Source organism: Anas acuta, chromosome 27 (assembly GCF_963932015.1).
Source record: "Anas acuta chromosome 27, bAnaAcu1.1, whole genome shotgun sequence".
Lineage (NCBI taxonomy): Eukaryota > Metazoa > Chordata > Aves > Anseriformes > Anatidae > Anas > Anas acuta.
The window spans coordinates 1,711,716-1,735,617 of NC_089005.1; the positions used below are offsets into that span (position 1 = coordinate 1,711,716).

Sequence of the window (23,902 nt, forward strand, 5' to 3'; positions counted from 1 at the left end):
GCTGCTCCTCGGAGAGGTTCCCAAAACAACGCCATGCAAATGAAATCCCCGTCCACATCCCGCAGCTGCTGTCAGGAGGGAAGTTAGGGACTTAGCGCGCTGCAGCATCTCCGCCGCAGCCTCCAGAACAATTCCCACTCCGCCTTCTGCTGCTTCAAAAAGCAGACGGTGTCTCCTGGCACTGCCCTCCCTCCAGGAAAGGCTTTGTGTTCAGAAAATAAAAGGACTTAGCGAGGCTTTGGGAGGATAACTCGACGGGATTTTGCATCTCAGCCTCGGCGTGCCCGGCCCAGCATCAGCAGTTCCACCTTGAAGAGCTCCGGCAGACGGAGGTTGGAGGCGGCGGGGTGAGGGCTCGCTGCCTTCCTCTTCTAAAGCTGAATTTCATCATCATCATCAGCGCCTCGCACCCTGCCAGCAAGGGCACAGCACCAGCAAATGGAGCAGCTCCAGGCACTGCTCTCCTCTCGTCCCCCTGGCACTTGGGGACCACCAGAAGAAGGGGGACAACCCATAGCCCGGGCACCCGGAGCTCTTTGGTGAGGATGGAGGACACAAAATGCTGCAGGGAACGGGACAGATGCCTTGCTGGCAGTCAGGAGGGAGCAAGGAGGAGAATAAAGAAACGTCAGGGCTGCGGACGGGGTTAGGGTAGGGAAACCCTTGGCAGATGTGGCATCAGATGTTTCCCTCTGCCCTTTATACGCAGCGGAGGAAATCACACCGCTGCCAAGAGGAGCTCTCCACACCACATCCATGCTCAGCCCCTTTCCTACAGAATCATCCCAGCCAGGGCTGATTTTGGCAGCAGGCTTCCATCTCACCCCAAACACCAGGACCCCCAAACTCAGCCACAGAGCCCCCCAAACGCTGCCTCCCCCCTGCGCCCCGAGCCGCGCTGATGTTTTTTCGGTGCCGAGCAGCTCAGCACATCTGGCTCTCTGCTTCCGAGCTGTCATTTTCCTGGCTGTTAGAGGAGAGGATATGTTGAGGAGCAGCCTGGCTTTGCAGCGAGGCTCCTGCGAGAGACGTGACATGTTTATTTTCCCCGCGCCAACTCGCACATCAAACGCGTTTTGGGTTTCTGCCTCGCAAAGGGAAAGATCGGTCCCTTTGGCAGCACCCCGGGGGGCACCAGAGCCCCTGCAAGCAGCCTGCTTCACCCTCCGGCCCCCCCCGAGATGCCCCTGCCTGTAAATCCCTAATTCAGCTCCCCGGCACGAGTGGCGATGTGGGAGAAGGGGCGTCCGACTCGAGAAACTCGAGGTTTTGCATGACCCAAATTTCCAGCTTTCGTTTAGGTTTTAAGCGCTGTCAGGTGGCTGGGGAGAAAAACAAAAAAAAAAAAAAAAAAAAGAAAAACAACACACAAAGGAAAGGAGATGGTATTTTCAAAACCAAAGTTATTTCGCATAAAAAGAAAAAAAAAAAAAAAAGCCCTGCCACTTGGGAACGTGTCAGCTCCTTTGAAATGTTTGCTTGTTTGCTTGTCTCCCGGAGCCAAACAGACAGGGAATTGTTCGCAGCCTTGCAAAACATTTCCACTGACCCAAACCCGCACGTTTCTGGAGCCGAGCATCCCCCAGCCCAGCCAGGCTCCCTCCTGCACCAACAGAGGGTCAGAATTTGGGGACACGGACCCCATCCTGCACCCCGCAGCTCCAGCACCGGCATCTCCCCAGCCCGCCGAGCTTGGCTCTTGCTTCTGCTTGGTTCTTTGTTCTTGGTTTATTTCTTTTTTTTTTTTTCTTTTTTTCTTTTTTTTTTTCCATTATAGACATCATTTAAAAAAAATAAACTTTACAATAATACATTTGTAGGCGTTGCCATTTGAGCATTTCTTTTTTTTTAAAAATAAAGGGGAAATGAAATTTAAAAAAGCCACACCGTAGATGTATATGGTTATGTATATACATACATATCTGTAGGTATAGGTGAACACTATATACATACACTATATATGTATATATAAAAGAAAACTGAGTAACATATAGAGGTTTCCAACCGCTGCTGGGGTCGGATCTCATCCCAACCCAAATCCGACAGGACGAAGGATGGAATATTAAAAAAGATGAAAAAAAAAAAAAAATCTCCCTCTCCAAGTGACAGACCGAAAGCATCAGGACAACCTCACACCGTTTGGATACTGGTTTCTTTTTCTGGTTTAAAATTCTCACCGACAACGGGAAAAGAAGAAAAAAAACCCAAATTCAGTAATGATGTAGAGAGCTGGAGCGAGTTCCCTGGCCGGAGGGAGACGGAGAGCCTCCAGTAGCACGGCTGTCCTCCGGAGTGGGGTGATGAGGATGCGTCCCTTGTCCCCACGGGGTCCCCGCAGCGTGCCCGAGCTGGTGGCTCCTGCAGCCAGCCCTTGCCCGAGCTCTGCTCGACGCTCGTTTTCCCTCCCCGGTGCCGTTCACAGCTTTGGCTCCCCATTTCGGGGCGGCGCGGCTGGGTTTTGCCACGAGCCATCGGGCTCCTGCTTCAGCAGAGACACCCAACGTGCCGTAAAACGAACCAAAAAACGTCAAGGAAAAATTAAAAAAAAAAACAAGAGGGGGGAAGAAAACCACCAAAAGTTTCCCAGCACCACCAGGGTCCATCCGCCGCCGTGCCGTGGTGGCAGCGCTGGTTTTTGGGAGCGTTCCAGTCTGGAGCCCGAGGTGAGCCTTGGCTTCCCGATGTTCCCAAACCGGCACCGGTGGCGTGGTCGAGGCTGGGGCGAGCGTCCCCGTCCCTCTATAGCACCAGCACCAGGAGGAGGACGGGCACGGTGGGCAGGATCCGGCCCGCCCAGTGCCGGCTGCCGCCTGCCTTGGGGTCCACGAAGGTCTTCTGGTCTGGCATGGTGTCCGTGGTCAGCTGGGTCTGCGGGACAGGGGAGAGCAAGGGGTCAGCAGCACCATCAGGTTTGGTTTTTTTTGGGGAAGAGCCTATTTTTGCCCATGGGTCGGTGAGAAATGCAGTCACTGGGATGAGGTCCCCGCAGCACCCCCTCCCCAGGCTCCCCCCAGTCCCTAATTTACCTCTGAGTAGCACAGGCTCTGCTCTTTGGACTTGTTTAGCTTCTGTCCGTGCTCCTGGAGGGGAGGAAGGAGGCAGGCTCAGGGCAGGCTCCTGCGCCCGGGGCTGCACCCCAGGGCTGGGCTCCCCGGGGTCTTTGCCGACCCCTTGGATTTGCAACCAAAAGTGAAGCTGCAAGTGTGGACATCTCAGCCCCAGGTTTATTCCCCCCGAAAATGACCCTGCTCAGCACCGCTGTGAAACCCACAGGAATCTGTGCCCCCATCCCCAGCGCAAGGCACCAAACCACAAGCCCAGCGAAACACGAGAAATTTCATATTTTCCCAGTTGCCCAAAACCACAGGGAATGCAATCGCTTGTTTGCACCCTGAACAAGCCCAGGGGCAGAAGTGGGGCTCAGGACGGGTGCTGAGCATGGAGCAGGACACAAATCCTCCCTTCCCTGCACCAGGACCCCCGGTCCCACCCGGCAGAGAAGGGGTGCTCCCCCAGGGGGGGCGGCCGTGCCGGGTCCCTGTGCTCCAGCGTGAAATGGAGCCGCTGATTGTCTCACGGAGCGGTAACTAGAAGACAGAAGAGGTAATTACTCGAGCGTACCGAATCTAATTAGAGGCTGCCCAAGGGTGACATTGCTGCCTGCACGTGCTGCGGGCGGAGGCGATGCTACCCCGGCTCTGCGCGCACCCACCCACGGCACGGTGCTGGCTGCAGCCCCAAAAATGATGCTCAGTGGGCACAGCATCACTGCAGGACCACCTGGAGCAGGACCAGGGGGGCCAAATCCTGCCAGGCACCTGGGTATCAACACCCCGTGTAAGCCAAGCTGCGTGCTCGTGGCTTGCACCAAGCTGTGCCAAAAGAAGAAGGACTTTTTGGAGGTCCAGAGCTGCCCAGCTCTTCACCAGCACCCCCAGTTTGCAGCAGGGACTGGGCTGGGCTCCTACCTGGATGGAGGTGCAGGTGGTGATGATGCTCGTGTCGTACATGGTGTTGCTGTAGTTGATGTCATCGGTGGACGGGCTTTTCTCCGTCTTGGGCGGCACGGTGACAGGGACCAAGCGCGTCCTGGGGGTGAGGTTCACGTCGGTGCCATTGCCAAAGGCCTGGATGGCGTTTCCTGGGGGGGCAGGAGAAGGCATTTATGTGGGGGCCGTGCAAACGGGGCGCTGGCCACGATGGGCAGGGGAAGGAGGGCAATGGGGGAGTGCCTTACGGAGGCAGGGGTTCTCCGTGAAGTCCCTGAGGAACTTCTCGCACTCCTCCTCCAGGTTGCCGCTGCCTTTGCAGGAGCACCAGGGCGAGATGGTGATGCTGGTGGTGCTGGCATCCACGTAGTTGGGTGTCATGTCGAAGCCTGCACCCGGGAGAGGAAGAGGAGGAGAGATGAAGGGCTGAGGATGGGTTATGGATGGGGGGAGCCCTCCTCGCCGTGTCCCATCTGAGCACTCACCGATGAGCCCCGCGTAGGAGCCCAGGCACGCCTGGTAGTTGTCCCCGGGGCAGCTCGTCAGGGACTGGAAGGAGGCTTGGCAATTAGCGTGGAAATCGGCCAGCCGGGACCTGGGGGCAGAAACAGGAGGGAGAGGGACGGGATTTCACCGAGCGACCCAGCAGCGAAATTTGTAAAAAAATAAAGGAAACAAAAGGTGATGAACGGGATATTGAGGAGAGCTCGGTGAGAGCTGGAGACTCCAGAAATGCACCCCAGCAAGCGCCCACCCCCAGGCATGTACCCCCCACCCCAGGGACCCCCACCCCTGTCTCTGCTGCTCCCCCGTCCCCACCCCACCGCAGCCACCCCATAAAACTTCACCACTTCATGTGGCCGCCCCGCTCCCGGCGTCGTTACGCGACTGTAAAATTTGACTGCTAGTTTTTTATCTTCCCCTTGAAACGTTCAAGCTCAGAGTGCAATTAAAATGCCAGAGGTTGGGGTTTGAATGTTTTTCTTTTGTGGCTGAGATGGGGAAAAAGAAACCGGAGCCTCGCAAGGAGCCCGGGGGGCTGGGACAGTCTCGTGTCCCTTTCCTTGGGATGAACCAAGCCACCGAGGTGGAAGGATCAAGAAATGTGAAGGATGAAGAAGGGGACGGATGGATGGACTGGGCAGATAGACGGATGGAGGGCAGTTTTCCAAATTGCCTCAGTCATTAGATGGACAGACACAAGGCTGAATTGTGGCCCGGGCTGGATCTCAATCACAAGGAGCAATCGCTGCGAAGCGGCCAAGCTGCTGACACCGTGGATGAGACCTTGCATTTCACAACAAAAAACCTCCTCGGCTCTTTTTCTCACACGTCATATAGGAAGAAGAAAGCATACATTATTTTCTTTAGCTTCCTTTTCCTTCCTTCTTAATTAAATGTCATCTTTGTCCAACCAGTGATTGAATCATCCGGCAGTACCTGCCTAAAGCCATGAGAACTGATGAAAATAAAGGCTAGAAACTGTTGTTTTTTAAATAGGAATGACTTGTTTTCAGGAGGTTTCTGATCGAATTAAATGGGGGAGCAAATGAAGCAGTGATTGAATGGGGTGGAAGGGATCTGCAGCAATACCTTGCATTTATCCAGCACTTCTCAGCACAACTCGAGTGCGCTAAAGGGAAGAGGGCGCAGGCACCGCCTAATCGCAGCCAGAGCCAGGGAAAGGGACGGATCCTGCTCACCAGCACGCGGCCAGAAGCCTGCTGCAGCTTCACGTGTTAGGTACCGGGGGAAGGACAGGGGAGGGAACAAAGCCCAGCTGCTTGGGGCTGCTCCAGGGCACCGGCTGCTCCGTGCCGGAGCGCAGCGCTTGGTGCAGCACAGCCTTTTCCTGAACACTTCTGCTCTTTCCAACCACCCGTGACCGGGGTTTTTTTCCAAACCACCGATGCATCCATCTCTCATGGAGCAGCTGAGGCTCTTTTTCGGGAACTCCCCCACCCTTCACACCCCAGCATCACCCCACAGCATCCCTTCTGCTGCTTCCCACGGCCGGCTTTGCGCGCAGCTTTTGCCCATCATCCGGCGGCTGGCGGTGCCAGTTGGATTATTTCCCCGCTTCCACCAGCTGTCTGACCCACTTAGCGCCTCCCAACAGACCACAGATTTTCCAGGGCAAGGTCGGCCTCTTCATCTGGGTTATTGGAGCACTCGTGACGAGGAGATGGGACTCCTGGGCACCGCTTGCGATACGTGGGGAATGCTAAAAACCAGCAGCGATGCAGCTGGTCACCAAGACACACAGCCAGGGATGTCTGCTCGCTCACACGGGGAAGCTTTGGGGTATGAAACCCAGAGGGGAGAGCCTGGGTGGGCATCACACGGCAGCAAAGCCCCAGCTCTGCTCCTTGGCTCCTCGTGGTTCCCACCACAGGGAGGTATTTTGGACTCCCTCCCTCGCTCCGCGGGAGATAAAGTTTCCGACAGCATTTCCCTCTGCCCAAATCCGAGGCGAAGGCACGTCAGTTCTCCTAAAGAACTGTGGCAAGTTCATCACCGAGTGCCATGAAAATTTGTCACGCTGCTCCCCGGGGCCCTGCTCCTGGCTTGTAGCATCCTCTAAGGCAAATGTTATTCTTTTCATAATACATGACAAGCCAGCTGGTAATCTTTCCAGAATATCCAAGCCAGATGTCACTCTTTCCGTTGTATACAATGAGTTCGCAGTCGGTGGATGAGGCTTGAACTGCCAGGAATAAACCTTACTGGAACCAGCCCACGGCTTCTCAGATTTCTGCTTTTAAGTTCCCGGGCAAAAAAGGGGATGGAGCCAAGTCCATCCGAGCAGAAACAGGAGGAGCTGGTGCCAAACTGCTGGCTCGCAGCTCGAGGTGCAGGTGGGCTCGGCCAGTCCCTGCCTGGATGCACGAGAGCAGCTGGGGTCAGTGATGGGGAAAAAAAGGAAGACACCAAGCATGACCTTGACCTTGTCTGCTTTCCTGAAGGGCCTCCAGGACATCCCCCTACTGATAAACATCCTTCCAAGCCAACCCTTGCAAGCACGCCCTGCATTTTTCATTTTCGGTGCTTGCCAGCCCCTCTGCAAGGTCACTGATTTATGAAGGTTGGAGAAACCCTCCAAGATCATCTGGTCCAACCATCCTACCAACATCACCCACATGTCCCTAAGCACCAGGTCCAACCCCAACGGGGCTTCCTCCTGGGCACCCATCCCAAATAGCTCATCTCCTGCCTTGGTACGACAAAGGAAAGCCTCAGCAGCTTGCCAACGTGATATCTTTAATCCAACATTAAAAGTTACCTGCAGAGCAGAGGATTTCAGATTGTGGGTTTTATTTTGTGTTTGGTACGTTGCAATTTTTTTGAGCTGAAAAATCCCCGGAACAGATGCGAGGTGCCTAATTGGGTGCTAATTGTTCCCATCACCACATGCCTGTAAGAAGTCCGAGCCCGGCGCTGGTAATAACTCTCTCCCCATCAAAGCGAACAGCATCAGGCTCTCGAATATTTCATGCAGAAAATGTCCAAGATGCGGAGATTACTCAAGACATGTTTTTCACAGGCAATTTACAGGGACCAAGGAAAAATGGCTTTAATAGACATCAGCGCGGAGAGGCGGCATAGAAAAAATGCCTGCCCCCCCTCCCTGCAGCTCAGGAAGCTGTGACAACACACAAAGCCCAGCAAGACATAAAAAGCCCCCAGGGCCCGCTGGGTGCCCTCCTCCTGGTTGCTCGTCCTGCTGGAGATGAATTCATTTGGAGCCAGGGGATACAGAAATAAAAAATGAGCATCCGACAACGAGGGCGGCGTGGCCGGGTAACGCAGCGAGGCGTGGGGATGGCATCAGCTAAAGGAACGAGAGAGGAGCCAGGGCAAAACTTCACTGCTCTGGATGAGCCTCTATAAAAGCTAGGAAATAGCTCACAGGGGAAAAAAAAAGGATGGATGGAAATACTTGTTTTATCCAGGAAAAGTTACCGGCCAACTTGGCTTTACACCCGATTTAGGGAAAATCACGTCTTTGGAGGATGTGCACCGGTGCCCGCAACCAGCCCAAAGCTGCCAAGGGAGATGGGAACAGCAGGAAAGAGGCAAAAAGAACAAACCAGAGACAGGCAAAAGAGAACCCCAAAATTACAGAGTCAGAAGAGCCAAGCTAGCTTGAGAAAAAGGAAACAAAGACAGACAGACCAGGGGCTGGGTTGGAGGTGGTTAGTTAAGAAGTTGAGTTACCAGATGTATTTTAGGACACTGCATGTTGATTCATCACGGATAAGAGCAGTTGAATGATTTTTTTTTATCCTCTTGCCTATGCTCAAACCCTATCATTACCCGGTAAGGGAAGGGAAGAATTAAACACACGCATCATTTGATTTTAATTGAAGGACTGTTCTATTTCATTGAACTGCTAACTAAGCCGAACAGGAGATTGTGTTTACATAAGCAAACCCTGAGTCAGTATAGACTTGCTGTCACATTAAGTCAATACTTATGAAGGCTCTCTATTTAATTATTCAGTGCGAATTGACTTATTATTGTGTTAAGACTCTGGGCAGCCTTGAGCAAGGTGGCCACCGAGCTGAGATCGCTCCCGGCTGCCTCTGCACATGGGTGCCCGCGGGGTCCCCGGGGAGACGCACCCCACTTGCATCCTCCCTCCTCCCCATTCCTTCCTTTGGTGGGAAGACAAAGCCCCCAGACTGCACAGATTTGATATTTTAGGTCCAATTCAGAGGGTTTTTTGGCAGGTAATTGCAGCCTTGATGAAGGCACACAATTTGGGGACCCCACTGCCCATGCCCTGTTCCCCCCAAGACGCCGGCGCTGCTCCCCTCTGCCTCTCCTGGAGCTGCTGCTAAATCCAGGAGTGTTTTTACTTCCTCCTCCTCCTCCTCCTCCCATACCAGGGACAGCTGAGCTGCTCTCATTACGTGGCGTAATGAGAAAGTTGAGCTGCGCCGCGGTTTATCAAGGCAACATCCATTACAGATGGCACTTTGCGCTCAGCGAAGGGCGTGAAGGCGAGGACGCAGGCTTAAAAGAAAGCGTTTTGCTCCCGTTTTCGGTGTTTAATTGATACAGAGCCAAGCTTCCCTCTTGGGCCATCAGTGATGGAGCAGGGCTTCCCCTCCCCAGGGCACGGCTCGGGAATTGGCTTCACAACCACAGCCAAAATGAGGTTATTTCTGTCCGTTTTTTACCCAAATCAACCTCCCCAACACACACAGACAGACACAGGGGTCCTGCCAGGAGCTGGGCAAGATCCCTGCCTCCCCTCCACCACAAACACTGCCCAAAATACACCAAAAAAATAGAGAAAAGTCAGGAAAACGAACAGCCAGCCTGCCTTTGGATGCTGAGGAGCAAGAGCCAGTGGAGGCTGGGAAATTTTTCAGCACCAGCATCAGTGAAGCATATAAGACCAGATTATTTGTGTTCCCGACTTGCTGATGCAAGATGAAAAATACAGCAAACTGCAGCTGCTGAAATCAGCTCTTTTTTTTTTTTTTTTCCCCTCTCCTTCCCTTTCCCCTTAGCTGAGGTTAGTGTTTTGCAAAAAGGTTTTTATATTCTGGGAGCTAAAACCTGTCCGTTGCAATCAGGCGCAAAGCTCGGGGAGTTTGTCAGGCTCCTCTGCTGTGCTGGGAAGAGCTCCCCGCACGAAAAGCTGCGCAAATTGCAGCCATCTGGGCTTGATTGCGCCCTGCCCTCGCGGCTAGAGCCGAATTTGGGGACCGGGAACCTCATGGAAGGGGTCGGTGGCCTCGCAGGTGCTCCTGCTCTGAGCATCCCCATGCGCCCAGCTGGGTGCTGATCACTACAAACGCAGAGGAAACGTCCCCAGAAAGGGACACGCCTGTACTGAGGGCTTCACCCTTCATTAGGCATTGAGCCAGGAGGCCTAATTAGGGTCTGAACCCATGCAGGAGAGTTATCTCATCTCCCATCACTGCTGGAGCAGCAGCAGATCTGCTCCGGAGTTTGATGCCCTTGCCAGTCCCGTGCTCTGATAAGGGCGAGCATCACCCTGCGATCCCGACCTGATAAGGGGGATAAGGAACTATTCCTGCACAAGGGACTGAAAGCTGTACGTGCCCACGGGCAGGGGCACAGGGGCGCAGAGGATTTCATGCCCAGCTGCTCCTCAAGGGGTGTGAGCCAGAGTCAGACACCATGGGAAGCAGGACCAAGCCTGCACACGCTCCCAGCACCCGGTGATGATCCTGGCAGCAATCCTTTATCCTTTTGCCAATTCTTTGTTATTTCTAAAGGCAGAGAGGAGCAGAGACCCCCAGCACCAGCCCCACAGACCGCTCCCCACCTGCAAAACCAGCCCCAGGAAGAAACACGGAGATGGAGGGGGGTGGATGGAGGAGCCCCCAAAACAGCAGCGGGGCAACAAAGCACACCCCGTGTGTGCGCGCCTGCTCACTGGGAATTACCAGAGCACCCAGCCTCTGCCAGAGCCGTTCCCATCCCAAATACCTGTGATGAAAAAGCCAGACCCACTCTAACTCGCAAAGCAGCATCAGTACAGCAAAAAATAAAATAAAATTCTTCCTTTTGTTTTTGTTTTGTTTTCCCGCTTGCCTCCGGGGAGGGAGCTCAGCTCAGGTGCAGGCACCGCTCGCCCCGGATAGGTCACCGCTTTTAAACACTTTCACAGCTGCAAAACCGAGGAGGTCAAGCGAGCTGCTGGAGCGTGTCAGCATCCCCAGCATCCCCGGGCTCCCCGCCGCAGGCTCTTAACCCTCCTCACACCCCGGTGCTGCAGCCTGGTTCATGCAGCTGCTTGTGATGGGGGTGTTGAGGTTTGGGGAGCCCCCCCGAGCCCCCCCAGGGCAGAGGGGACAGGAACCTGAGCCACAGGTCAGTGCGCACCATGCAGAGCTTTACAAGGTCCCATTGTGGGGAGAAAATCCCCAAGATTAAGGCAAAAATCTCTGCACACCGACGCTCCAAGCTGGATCCAGGAATAAATCAGGGTTTGGGGCACCTCTCCCTAACCGGGCACCAGCATCTGCTGCCAGAAAATGCATTTTCCCCTTAGAGCAAACAGACAAAAACCCCAAAAATGGGTTGTTCCCGCCACGAGCTGGGCACATCCACAGCATTTAACGCCTGAGCAAGCCTCTCCTGCTGCCGGAGAGGTGCTGCCATTAATTTGGCCGCGGCTCAGCACAGCCCCGATATCTTTTATTCATAGACATTGGCGTATTGTATTACTTTTTGATAAAAAGCCACATTCCCACACTTCAAACGCAGTTGCTCGCAGGCAGGGGAGGACCCAAAGCACCATTATTTATTTTGCCACCGGGCTGTGGGAACCTCCATCACCGCGATGGCAAGAAGACCCTCCTCCTCCTAGCAAACTTATTCTTTACGAGGCTGATCCGGACCCTGGAGGGTGACAGGAGGTTTTTTGCCCTATGAATAATGGGTTTCATAATGGAGAAAAAGCCTGATCTCCCCCGACTTGGCTTCAGCACCAGGAGAGGAGCGCGTTTCGCCAGGGATGGAGTTTCCCTGGGGATGCTGAAAGCGCTCCGAGGGGTTTTGCTGGGTGTGGGTGCCCCCAGTGCCACGGAGCCTGAGTGCATTTCACCTCCCCATGCCTTGGGGAGATGGGGAAGCCCCCCAAAGCCCGCAAACCATACACAGCCCTGCACAAACCCATGGGCTCACCCCGCAACAAGGTGGGGACCAGGCTCAAGGCCCCCTCCCAGCGCAGGAACCTCTCCAGGAGCAGCCAGAAACCCTTAAACCTCTCCATTTTACACCTCAAAAAAACAGCTATTTATGTTCACAAACACATCCAAGAGGACACAAAACCCTCAGGACAACCCAAAACCATGAAAAGGAGCCGAGCAACAAGAAAACGATGCCAAACCAGCCCCGGCCCCGTGCCAAATCCTCCCCAAAAAACACCGAGCGGTGCCCTTACCGGCAGAGGTGGTCGGCCCGGCACACGTTGCGCAGCTCCAGGCAGTTGGGCTTGTGCTTGTCCTCGTAGGAGCAGGAGGGGACGATGGTTTGCCGCCGGCGCTCGGCGCAAGCCTGGTCCTTGCAGGAGCAGAAGAGGAGGCGGTAGGTGTACTCGCTGGGCACGCGGTCGAAGAACTGGCGCAGGGCTTTGTGGCATTTCCGCCGGCTGCAGTGCTCGGTGGCCGAGATCTCCTTGCTGCAGGTGGAGATGTAGCCCGAGCGCAGGCGCTTGCAGTTGTCGTTCAGGTTGCAGGCTTTGGCCGCGTCCAGGCAGTGGTTGCTTTTGGAGTTGGTGGCCGGGTCCATTCCTGCCCCGAGAGCAAGATATGGGGAAGAGGTGAGGCTGGGGACGCGGCCTCGAGCCCCAAAATGCCACCAGGAAGGGGTTGGCACCGCCGTGTCCCTGCTGGGCTGCAGGTGGGCGCACTGCTGTTGTCCCCCCATCCTTTTACCCCCTGCGTGATCTGGAAGCCTTCCTCCAAAAAGGAAAGGGGTCACGCACACGGGGACCTGGTTAAACCATCCTCAGTGCGTAATTCATGCCATGAATTTACAATTTTACCTCCAGTCAATTATTCAAAGAATAATTATTAATTATCCAGCCTGCTCCAAAGCAGAACAATCTGATGAGCTGCACGGGGCACAGCCAGTCCCCACATCCCCTCCTGGGGCTCCCCAAAACCAGGTCACCCCCAGCCATGACCCCAAAAGGGCCAAGTCCTGCCCTGGCAGGGACAATGGGGACGGAGCTGGGCACCAGCCGTGTCCTGCATCCACCCCGGGAATCCCAGGTGTCAGCAAATAAAGCAGCCAAGGGAGAGGATGGACAGAGCCAAACCACCGAGTGGGAACAAACGCTGATTTTTTTTCCATTTTTTTTCTTTGTTTTTGTCAAAATGATGAATTGCCCTTGGCAGGCCAGGTGCTTTTTTAAAAGTCACCTGACTGCACCAGCAAATTTCTTCCCTAATTTCCCCTCCTTCGCAGCCCAGCCAATTTCGTGGATTCTTCCATTGTCTCCTGGCTTCCACTGGCAAAGACAAATGACAGCGCTGAGGAGGGTTTCCTACCGGGCGTGTTTGTAAGGCCCTGGCAATTAGCAAATGGCAATCAGCTGCCTTGGGGAGCACCGTTCTCCTTCCTCGTTTTGCCTCTTTGAGTGCTGTGATGCCCATGGTCCCGCTGCCACCCAGGATGTGCAAATGAGGAGTGTTTTGGGGGCACCGTTTGCAGCCCGGGACCCAATTTTGACTCATTTTCCTGCTGTTTTAGGAATAAAGCTTTGAGAGGGGGAAAAAGGAGTAAAGAGGAGCCCCAAAGAGGGGACAGGGCAGGAATTTGGCCACAGGAGCCCCCCCAGCCCAACCACGGGGACCCTCCAGCCAAGGATGGAGCCAGCTCATGACCCCGATGCCAGGGGAGCAGGAGGGGATGAAGTGTGTGAAGAGGAAGGGGGAGCACTGATTCCCCTTTCTGCTCATCCAAAGCAGCCCCTGGCTCTGCGGGGGGACGCAGGGAGCCTTCGCAGCTCTCCGGCACGAGCGTGGGATCCATGCAAAGTGCCGGCTTCCTGCCTAATCCTCCCGAGCACCGCGCCTGCCCTGCCCCGGACCTGCGGGGACCTGGATGCATTTTAATAGAGCCGATGCTTGAGAGCGCAGGGTTCCTGGGGAGCTCATTAATAAAGCACGGGCATGAAAATTTCATGAGGCGGGCAGGAGACGGGGGCCAAGGAGCTTCGGGAGCACCAGGAGGCGCGGTGCCACCGGCTGTCCCTGCCCGATTCGAACAGGATGGGGCTGGGGGAAGAGGAGGAGGAGGAGGGTGATGAGGAAGGCAGCACGGGCTGAGCCTGGCCACCCGATGCCCACCAGTTCTTGGGTGCTGGCCCCGTGCTTCCCAAAAGAGGGGCTGAGCCTTTTGGGGAGCTGCTGCAAACACCAGTGCTGGGCGAGCCTCTTGATCTCGCCGCTCCAATTCCCCCAATTTCCCCCAATTCCTGTGCCTGCCTCTTTCACCATGGCTGCCATTCCCGCAGGGCGCTGGGTGAGGCTCTCGTTTTGCACCATCCATCCTCACCCCGATGCTCTGCTCTGCCCCCAGCCCCCCCCATGTTCCCAGCAACCAAAACCCAGCGGCGAGCATCGAGTGTGGAGCATCGCCTCCCTCCCTCCCTTCCTCCTCGCAAGGTAACGTAATCCCTGCGCTATCCCCACAGGCAATTAGCAGCGCGCCGGCTCAGCCTTGTTATCCAGAAACAACAGCAACAGCTCATTTGCTTCAGCCGCTTGGGCTGCGGGTCAGGGCTGGGGGTCCCGGGGGGCTCCCCGCAGCCCCAGCCCCACACGAGGGGGATGGAGAGGGGCTGGAGGTAGCAGCGAGGCCACCCCGGTGGCCACGGCGCATCTGCAGAGCGTAGCCCCTGGTTCCCCCTTCCCCAAAAGCCGGAGAGGCTTCCTTCCCCCCTCGCTTTGCATTGCTGAATAAATCAAGCCGTGAGCGTTGATTCCCCCGCTCCAGACACTCCGCTTTTCCGACTTTCCAGTGGCTGAAATATTTCCTTGATGATAATGCAATCCAAAAAGGCATGCGGGAGACAAGAGGGGGGTGGCATCAGCATCCCAAACAGGCGCTGAGCTCCCCGGGGGGAGCCTCGGAGAGGGGCTCCAGGAGCCAAAACCCAGCGGCGAGGGGGTCCCCGAGGTGCACCCGTGAGTTGGGCACAAGGCGAGGGGTGCCATGGGGGGCGCAGAGCTCCCCGAACCCCCTGGCTGGCTCTTGGGGAAAGGGTTAAGAGGAGAAAGAAGCCAAGGCATCGCTGACCTAATTCGGAAGAGGGGTGGTGGCAGAGCTGAGGGTTGTCATGGAAATAGATGGCAAAAAAAAAAGTTCCTGATGGACCACGGTGGGGTTTGGGTTTGGAGAGGAGGGCGTAGGGCGGAGAGGTGCTCCCAGGGGCTCTGCTCCTCCTCCGAGCAGCATCCCAGGGCTCAGCTCCAGGCCAGCGGCCCCAAGGAGGGACAAACAGGGTCCCCCCCCAGCTTCCCAGCCACCGAGGGCACAGACAGGGCATCCCTCGGCTCTCGGGACACAAAGAGCTTTTCATGCAGGACCCACGGGCAGCAGGAGGCTCTGCGCCCTCTCCAAGCTCCCCCACGTCATGCCACAGCCCCAGGGGACGTGGCAAGACAAACGAGTGACTTCTGGCCCCAAAGCCCACCTTCTCTACTTATTATTCACCCATGGCTGGAATCCAGAAGGTAAAAACCGAAATCAAAACCTGGGGGGGATTCAGAGCCCAGCAGGAGGACGCTGTCGGCGCTCCAGGAAGGGGCAACACCGGACGATGCCCAAGCACCAGGTCTGGGGAGATGGAGGAGAAATGAGCAGGGAGGTTTTGGGCAGGGGGATTTGGGGCAGGGGGATTTTAGGCAAGCCAAATGTGGACTAGGGGGAGTGCTGGAGTGAAACACAGGGGAAGGAGCTGCAGGGTTTCACCGGCAGGGAGCTGGGTTGCGGGTTTGTATTCCCAGGCAGGAGCAGCCGAAGCAGCGGATGCACGTTGCTTTTATTACCTGAGAAAATTGAAGCGAGTCTGAATATATCAGAGAGACGAGAGGTGACCGGCTCGTAGGGGGAAGCTTCATAAAATTCTTCTCCTGGAGTGGGAGGGAGGAAAGAGAAGGGGAAGAGGAAGCAAATTAAAAGAGCGCAGTGAGCGAGTGCCGGGCACGGCCACCTCCAGCTGGCGAAGGGCAAAGCGAGAAGCACCCCAAGCACAGCCCTGCGGGGCAGGAGGAGCCCACTTGGGCCATGTTTTGGGTGATTTTTGGTGGCTGTCGTGAGCTCGGCTCCTTGCCCCAGCTGGGTTTTTCCAGGGCTGAGCCCCGCGGATCAGCGGATTCACACGCACAAGGTCAGCGTCCCGCCGGCACGGCCAGCTGCACGCCGGAGGGTGAAGGGTCTGGGCTCAAGGCCGGATTTTCCTTTGTTTGTTTGTTAGTGAAAAAAGCATTTCCTTCAAAAAGAAAGCTGTAAAAAATGTCTTCCACTCCCCTCTGCCTCTGGTGCGCTTTGGAGAAACGGGAAAATTTCAGGTTGTGGTGGGGTGGGGGGACGCAGAGCTTGCCGGAGAAGCAATTTGTTTCGGCACTGACCTACCCACCCTAAATTCCTCCTTCCTCACTGCCAGGGGAATCCCCAGCCCAGCCGCTTCTCCCCCCTGCCCTAAGCACAACCCCACGTGCTCTCGCTGCGCGCCCTTCGTGTAACTCCAGAGAAATTTGATTTCAGGAGAACCGCAGCTCCCGGGGGAGGAAACGCTCTCCTCAAACCCCATCAGCCACAAGATTAAAAAAAAAAAATAGACCATATATTAAAAAATATATAAAAATAAATCAGTGGCTGGAGCTGGAAAGCCCCAGTCAGAGGCTGAGCACCAGCCCAGAGCATCGATTTCCATTGTGCTTGGCAGTCCTGGGGCCGGATCCTGCGCCCTGGTGCCCTCGCTGGGGGTAACCCCGCTGCGCCCCACGGCTGCAGCCCTCCCGGCCACCATTAGCCCGAGGCAGCAGCATTTACCCCATTAATTTTAAGGATATTTATAGGATTTGTTAAGGAGCCACTTGATGTGCTGGAAAACAAGCTCGTGATGGGGTCGGGAGCGATGTGGGAGGGCACGAGCCCGGCCCTGCAGCCCCTTGGTGATGTCCCTGGGGAATTTTGGGGAGGGCAGAGCCGGGAGGGGAGATGGGGACCGTGGGTTTCCAGCCCAGGGGGATCTGAGTGATGCTATGGGGAGGCAAGAAACCCCACCAGGGACTGCTGATGATGGTGGCCAGGGAGGAACCGGGCTCCGGGCAGCGTGTCCTCCTTTTTTTGCTGGGTTTCCTAATGCTCCGGTGACAAATAGCACCTTTATTAAAGTGCATTTAGGAAACACTGTAACCTCACGGTATATTGCTTTGCCAATGCAATAAATAATTAAATACCAGCCGAGCCCTGCTGCTTGCTAGGAAAATTACCGAGCATTAAAAGGGCAGCGGACTTTTCTTGAGCTCGCTGAGATGCAATTAACCTCCAGGAACGAGGCTGGAGTGCAAGCAGCCCTCCTTAATGGCAGGGCTGCCTCGCTCCCGCAGCCCAGGGGCTGGATGGAGGCGGCCAGGGCACAGCATCCTTGCCGAAGGCACAAGGTCGGGGTCTACCCCAGGCTCCTCGTGGCTTTCCCACTCGCTGGTTCTCCCCAGAGTCTCCAGATTTGGTAAAATTTCCTATTTTTCCCCCACACACACACCTCTTTATCAAAGCACAGGTCCTGGAGCACCCATGGAGCACTAAAGCTCCCTCCATTCATGCCTCCTAAACCCTCTGGAACCGCTGAAGGAAGGCTGCTAATGAGGGGTAGAGAACAATTAAGCACTAATTCCTGCTCTGGGTGCGTTCGGGGGCTCGCTCATCCCTGAGCTGACCCAGATTTGAAGGCAACTCCAGCAGGGCTCACCACGGGTGGCTTCATGCTGGGGTGCAAGCCCCCCACATCCTCATCCTGGCATGGATTTAAGCCAGGACAATCCAACAGCAGAGGAGCAGGCGTTTTTTTTTGCAAGCCCAGCTCAGTGGAAAGGGGGCCAAGCTGCCACCGCCTGGCCGGGTGCGTGCCCTTGCATGGGCTGTGCCGTGACCCGGTGGCTCCGGAGCAGGCTTTTGGCACAGGCTGAAGCTGGATTTAAGAGCTTCTGTGTGCAGAGCCGGCCCTAAGCCCATTAGAGGGATCTGTGCTGTCAAAGCAGAGCTGGCTCTGCCCGTCCCCAGCCTGGCAAAGCTGCGCGGGGGTGGCCGGAGAGCGGAGCAAACCCCCTGAGCAGCAGCCCCAGCCCCAGCCGAGCCCCTCGCCACCAGTTTCGCCCTCTCCAACCAGTTCCCAGCCCCTCTGAGCCCTGCGCCAGGAGCCACCAGGCAGTGGGGCAGCCCCAGCCCCTTGGGTGCCCTCAATAGAGGGGCGAGGGGCCGAGGAGGAGCCCCCGCAGGCAGGCAGCAGATTATCCTGCCTTCGATGCACAAGCCAGCCCCGGCCTGGCCAAATCCAATTTCAATTACCTGCGCTGCTCCAGCCTCTGATTTACTCCTCCACCAGGCTGCAATTATGGCAGCCTCTGGAGCATCGCCCCTGCGCACCAAGATCCCGCTGCCAGCCCTCCCTCAGCAAGGGCTGGAGGGGTCCTGGGGGGGGCAGCGAGGACCTCTGCACCCCAAGGGGGTCCCCACGGCCCCTGCGGGGCTCCCTCCTACCCTCTTTGTCTGCAGGCCTCAGGGTGTTTTGCCTTTCGGATGGGAAAGGAGACGTGGGACTTGCCCAAAACCACAGGAAAAAGCCCCATTTCCTCCAGCTTTCATCACAGATGAGGCTCTGGGGTTTGCTCCCCAGGCTCCCCCGCACCCCAGCCTCTTGCAGGGGGGAACGGGGTGGGCACAGCCTGCAAACCCTGCTCACACGTGGGCAACAACCCCACAGCCTTTGGGGGACAAAACTCAGGGCCAGGAGGGAGGCAGTGGCTGCAGAGGAGCCCTGCGCCCACCACCTCCTACACGGGAGCAGCCCCCAAACCCATTTCCCCCTTGCCCCAAGCCCACCGTGGGCACACCGCCCCCATCCCATCCCACACCAGCATCCTCCAGCAACAGGGACACCAACCCCTGCGCAACCCCCAGCCACTTTCTGGGGGAAAAAGCAGCACCCCCAAGACCCCAAATAGCTCCGGAACCCCCTCACCTCACCACCACCACCCCGCAGCGCCCAACCCCGTACCTTCGGTCAGCCCCAGGTGGATGCTCCAGTAGATCTGCAGGCACTGCAGCTCCTTCTTCATGCCCCGCTTGCAGCGGCAGTCGTAGAGGGGGCTCTCCTGCAGCACCTCCAGCGCCGCCTGGCACTCCTTGTTGGCCAGCATGGTGTTCCTGTCGCGCCCCGCCAGGCACTGCCGCAGCGTGCGGTACCGCGAGCTGCAGCTGGGCTCGGCCGCGCACAGCTCGTTGGCTCGCACGCAGTCCACGGGCGCCCGCCAGCCCTGCGGGTCCTGCCCTGGGGGGGACGGGGGGGCGGCCAGCGAGCGGAGGGTCTCATCTGGGCCACGGGGTAAGCAGGAGGAGAGAGGAGGGCAGAGAAAAGTGAGGGGGTGTTGGTGGGGAGAAGGACGTGCCCCGTGCGCACCCGCCGCGAGACGCAGAGCTTCAGCCCCCAGCCGGGTGGCAAGGGGGTGCAGGGAAAAGGGTTGGGGTTGATTTGGGGGGATGCCAGCCCCAAAATCAATGGAGAGATACGAGAAGACTCTGCACCTCTGCACCAGTCCCCTGTGCCTCTCCACTGCTCCCCTGCACCTCTCCAACACACCCCTGCACCTCTCCACCGTTCCCCTGCACCTCTCCAACGCTTCCCTGCACTTCTCCACTGCTCCCCTGCGCCTCTCCACCACTCTCAGCACCTTCCAAAATCCCAGAGAGGGATCACATCCTTCCCTCGCCCCCAGCCCCTGCCTGGATGTGTCCTCAACTGCACCCTCCAAAACCCTGCAGCACCCCCAAAACCCCGCAGCACCCCGGAGAGGGACCGCATCCTTCCTCTGCTCCCAGCCCCTGCCCTCAGCTGCAGCCTCCCCAGGGGGCTGTGACACAGGGGGCCATCAGCCTCTCCTTTCCTCATGAAATCAAAGAGCAAAAGGACAAACACGGCGTGTTTCCAGCCCTGGTGCCCGCGGAGATGAGCCTCCCCACACGACCTCCCCAGGGCAAGCCAACCCAACCTCCCCATGCGCATTGCTGATTTTTTTTTAGGTTGGGGCTCAGCATTTTCAGCCCAGCCACGGGATTTTTTGGGCGTCTGACTCATGGCTTTTGAGCTCCCGGGCTCGGCAGGGCTGCGGAGTGGTGTGGCTGGGCACGAGCTCTCCCCCCAGCACGGCCTCCGTGCTCCAGCTCCTGCCCTCTCCGCGGGCCCTGCCTTGGCCGCCAGCCCCGAGCTCTCCCCATCCTGCCAGGCACTCCCTGAGCCCTCCCGTTATTCCCATTCCTTGCTCGCTTTTTGCTTTCCAAAAAAAAAATCTGGCTAAGCAGAACCCTGGCCAAGGCGGGGGTCCCTTCGTGGGCACATGGGGAAGGGGGACAGGCTGGGACGGCACCGCTGGTCCCCAACCGAGCCATGGGGACAGGGAGGGGACAGCAGAGCCCCTGCCACTCCTGGACCCCCACCTCCAAAATCGCAATTGTGGGCAGGGAAAACCTTGGAGCAAGCAAAGACGGGCACAGCAGGACCTTCGGGGTGACCTCGGCTACCCCAGGGGGTGACACATGGGGACACCCCACATCGTGCAATGCCCCCGCCACGAGCCATGGGTGTCACTGCCCGTGGTGCCACGGGGAGCAGCTCCAGGAGCAGCAAAAAGCCTCCAGCTCCAAGCCCCTTTCCCTCTCCGTGGCCACTTGTCCGGGTACGGCGTGGGGACAGTGACACCTACAGGCATGTGACAAGGGCCACCCGTGTCCCCCCACCCACGGGGCCACGCAGGGAGCTCCACACGAGCAGGGCTCGTCCCCTGCCACCGCACAAGAGGGGACACTGGGGGCTTGGGTGGCTCTGCAGGAGGGACGTGGCGATGTGGGGCTGGGATCCCATCCTCCTGGGCTTCAGCTGCTGGCCCCAAAAACCCATCGGTGTGTTTGGAGAGGTCTGGAGGGCGTCCAGGTGAGCAGGAGCAGCCACAGGGCCCCTCTGTCCGTGTTAGATCCAAGGTGGGCTGGCAGGTGTCCCCGGCCACGGCTCTCCTCGCCGTTTCGGGTTTATATTCCACAGGGGGAGCAGGCAGGGTCCGTGCACGGCGGGGGAGAAGCTGGCATCCCCAAACGCTCCCCAGGGCTGAAACGCAAACGTCTTGAGCTTCCCAGCGAGCTGGGGCAGGCAGCTCCTGCAGGGCGCTCGGCTGCCAGGCAGGCAGAGCCATCCCGCAGCTCAGCACCACGCCGCTTCTCCTCCTTCATCCCGGCTGCGCATCCCTCTGGCTCCAGCCCCAAACCCAAAGCTCGGCTCCGATCCGTGCTCCCGCTGCCTCCACGGAGCCTCGTCGCGGGTCCCCTCTCCTCGCCGCCTCCGTGCGCCTCCCGGGCGGTTGCCAGCAAGGTGTGGGGAAGGGAAACGGCTTTGCTCCGGTGTAAAATGCGCTCGTGGAGCTCGTGGAGCATCCTCCCGAGGGGCCCAGCACCCCGAGCAGTGCGGTGCCGGGGTGGGAAGGCCGGCAATAAATCCACCCAGCACCACCACATCCGAGGTTTGGATGCCACAGCAGCACGGCGCAGAGCTGTCCTGCTCCGGAGGAAGGGCGAAGCAGCCCAAATTTTTGCCCCAAGGCCAGCCACACGCTCAGCCCCGGCTGGACAGGCTGGAACTGAGGTGTTATTTCTGAGACCCCCCTCCCCTCCTGCCCGTAGCACGGTCGGACCAGGCAAAGCCCCCCCAAAACCCTGCAGGGTTGCAAGGGGCAGGCTGAGCCTTAGTTCTACCCAAACCAAACCAGCTCACGGACAAACCTCTGCCTAAACTCGTGTCCATAAAACACCTGCAGGGAATTTCGACCCAATCCTCGGCCGTCTCAGGGGGGTCAGAGCACAGCACGGATTCGCAGGCAGAGGCTCAAACCTCCGGCAGCCAGGGAACGAGGCAGCCTCAGGCTCCGTAGCCACCGTTCCCATCTAGCTGCAGTGCTCTTTTTCCTCTCACTGCTCGTGCCAGAGACCTTTGGACACAGGCAGAGGGAAATATTTATCCTCGCAACTTGACTAAAAACAACAACAACCGAAAAAAAAAAGAATTGCTGAGGAGCATGCAGCCTCCCAGCCTCGCTGTCGTGGTAGCAATTGCGTTATCCCAGCTGAGAGGGATATTTTATTATTTTATTTTTTTTTTTTGTCTCTCCGGAAAGAAAAGCCCAGATGTTAAGAGCTAAGCCAAGAGCTGGGTTTCCTCCCTGCCTGGCCCTGCCACGCGCCCAGGAAGCCCCAGGGGCACGGGGAAGGGGCTGAGGGTCTGGATTTTGGGCTGCCAGCCCTGCGAGGAGGACGGACCACGATTCGGATGCCTCAGGTGGAGCATCCCGGTGGTCCCTGCCCTCCTGAAGCCCCCTCGTGAGACCCCCACCAGCGACTCAGCCGTGCCCACAGATGGGGCTGCCCCCCAGCAGCCCCCACCGTGCCCCCAAACCTCGCTCCCTCTGGCTCAGGTTTGTGCCCCGACCCCGACACTCCCCGGCAAGTCACAGGCAAGGACACCCCAAATTTTGGCTCAGCCCCCCCACCACCCAAACCTGCACCGTGGGGGCACACAGACCCCTCACCACCAGGGCACAGCAGGATTACATCGGGGAGCAGCAGAGGGGGAAGAGCACCTGCCCCCAATTCCCCCAGGGCACTGAGCATCCCCAAAAGGTGCCGAGCACCCCGCACAGGGTGGATCCTCCACCGCGGGTGCCTTTTCGGGAGGTTCGTGTGCCAGCCCTCTGCAGCTCCCCATCCCTTCTCCTCCTCGGCCTCGCAGCCTCGAGCTCGGCGGAGTTTTTCCAGGCTGCTGCAGAGCTTTTGGGATCGCTCGCACGCAGAGCCAGCGGGGTGCAGGAGCTGCCGTAGCCACGGCTGGAGCACAGCGCACAAACCCCAGCCCTACACACAGCAGGGCAGCTCGCCAGCCTCCCAGGGGGGAAAAAGGGGACCCTGCTCATCTCCTTTTGCACCTCGCATCCAATACAACCTCTGCCTTTTCCCCTTTTTTCCAGTCTGCACCTTCCCCATCGCCCTGGGAGGCTGCCCTAGAAATGCGGAGCGTTCTCCCTGGCAGCCTCCAGAGCTCCCAAATAACTCGCCCATGAGCGCACGGATTGCAACAGCGGGGACGGCGGCTCCCCGAGCGCACGCGAGCGGCTCAACTTTCCCAAAAAACCTCCGCTCCACGCCGAGCTCAAAGGCACCCGTGGGAAACCGAAGGGCTGGGGGGACACGAAGGGACCTGGGGAGGGGGGGTTTAGGGTGGGAAAATCCTCCGAAATGCAAATCCTCGCGGTGCTGCCCAAGGAGAGAGGGGACCGGGAGCGTGCGGGGGCTCCGGGATCCCCTGCGCGGTGCCACGGCCACGTCCCCGCCGTCGGTGCCCCGGTTTGGGGCTTCCGAGGGGTTGGCCGGGGTTTAGCCCCACGTTTTAAGCTTGGGTAGGGCACAGGCAGAAATTGCTGGCCCTGGTGGAATTGCTGCCGTGCGGGGTCTCGCCTCAGCCCCCTCCTGATCCTGGACGAGGAGGCGCAGGATGCGCAGCGCCCGCAGCCCGCGGGCAGAGCGGGGCAGGGCAGGGCAGGGCAGGGCTGGGCTGCCACTCACCTACGAAGAGGACGATGCAGAAGGCGTTTGCCAAGATCATGTTAGGAAATCCACGAGGATCCTCCGCGGGCGGTGGGAAATTAAAAAAAAAAAAAAAAAAAGGAAAAATGGAAAAAAAAAAAAAAAAAGGAGGAAAAAATGAAAAAGAGCAGGAAAAAAATGGGTAAAAAAAAAAGGATCGGGGAAGGAAGCAAAGCCCCCAGACGAGCAGGTAGATCCCAAATCCGCACGGCTCTGCGAAGAAAGGCGAGGTGGGGGGGTGTGGGGGCGCTCCGCCCGGCAGCGGGGCTCGGAGCTCGGAGCCCCCCCGCACCCCCGGCCCCGCTTTGCGCACGGGGGGCACCGCGCACCGCGCACCGGGCACCGCGCACCGGGCACCGGGTACCGGGCACCGAGCACCGGGCTCCGGGCACCGAGCACCGCCGGCTGCCGGCGGCTCTGAGCCGAGCGGGGGCTGCGCGCCCGCCTCTGGCTGCCGGGGGGGGGCGCGGCGAGGGGCGGCTGCGCTGCTCCGCCGAGCCCCGGCGGAGGAG

General features: G+C 58.0%; 1 protein-coding gene across 2 annotated transcripts; it reads right to left on the reverse strand.

Moving 5' to 3' along the window:
* Positions 1-1,383: 1,383 nt before the first annotated feature.
* GFRA2 (GDNF family receptor alpha 2) lies at positions 1,384-23,902 on the reverse strand. 2 transcript variants are annotated; one of them, XM_068662324.1, is made up of 9 exons: positions 23,370-23,902; positions 18,769-19,083; positions 15,536-15,619; positions 11,920-12,268; positions 4,475-4,584; positions 4,238-4,378; positions 3,969-4,141; positions 3,027-3,080; positions 1,384-2,868 (listed from the first exon to the last, which is right to left on the reverse strand). In XM_068662324.1, the coding sequence occupies exons 1-9, from the start codon at positions 23,407-23,409 to the stop codon at positions 2,740-2,742; spliced, it is 1,395 nt and encodes a 464-aa protein (XP_068518425.1). In that variant the 5' UTR covers positions 23,410-23,902; the 3' UTR covers positions 1,384-2,739. The 2 variants fall into 2 exon arrangements, with proteins under 2 accessions (XP_068518425.1, XP_068518426.1); XM_068662325.1 differs by lacking the exons at positions 15,536-15,619; positions 18,769-19,083; positions 23,370-23,902 and adding an exon at positions 12,902-13,255.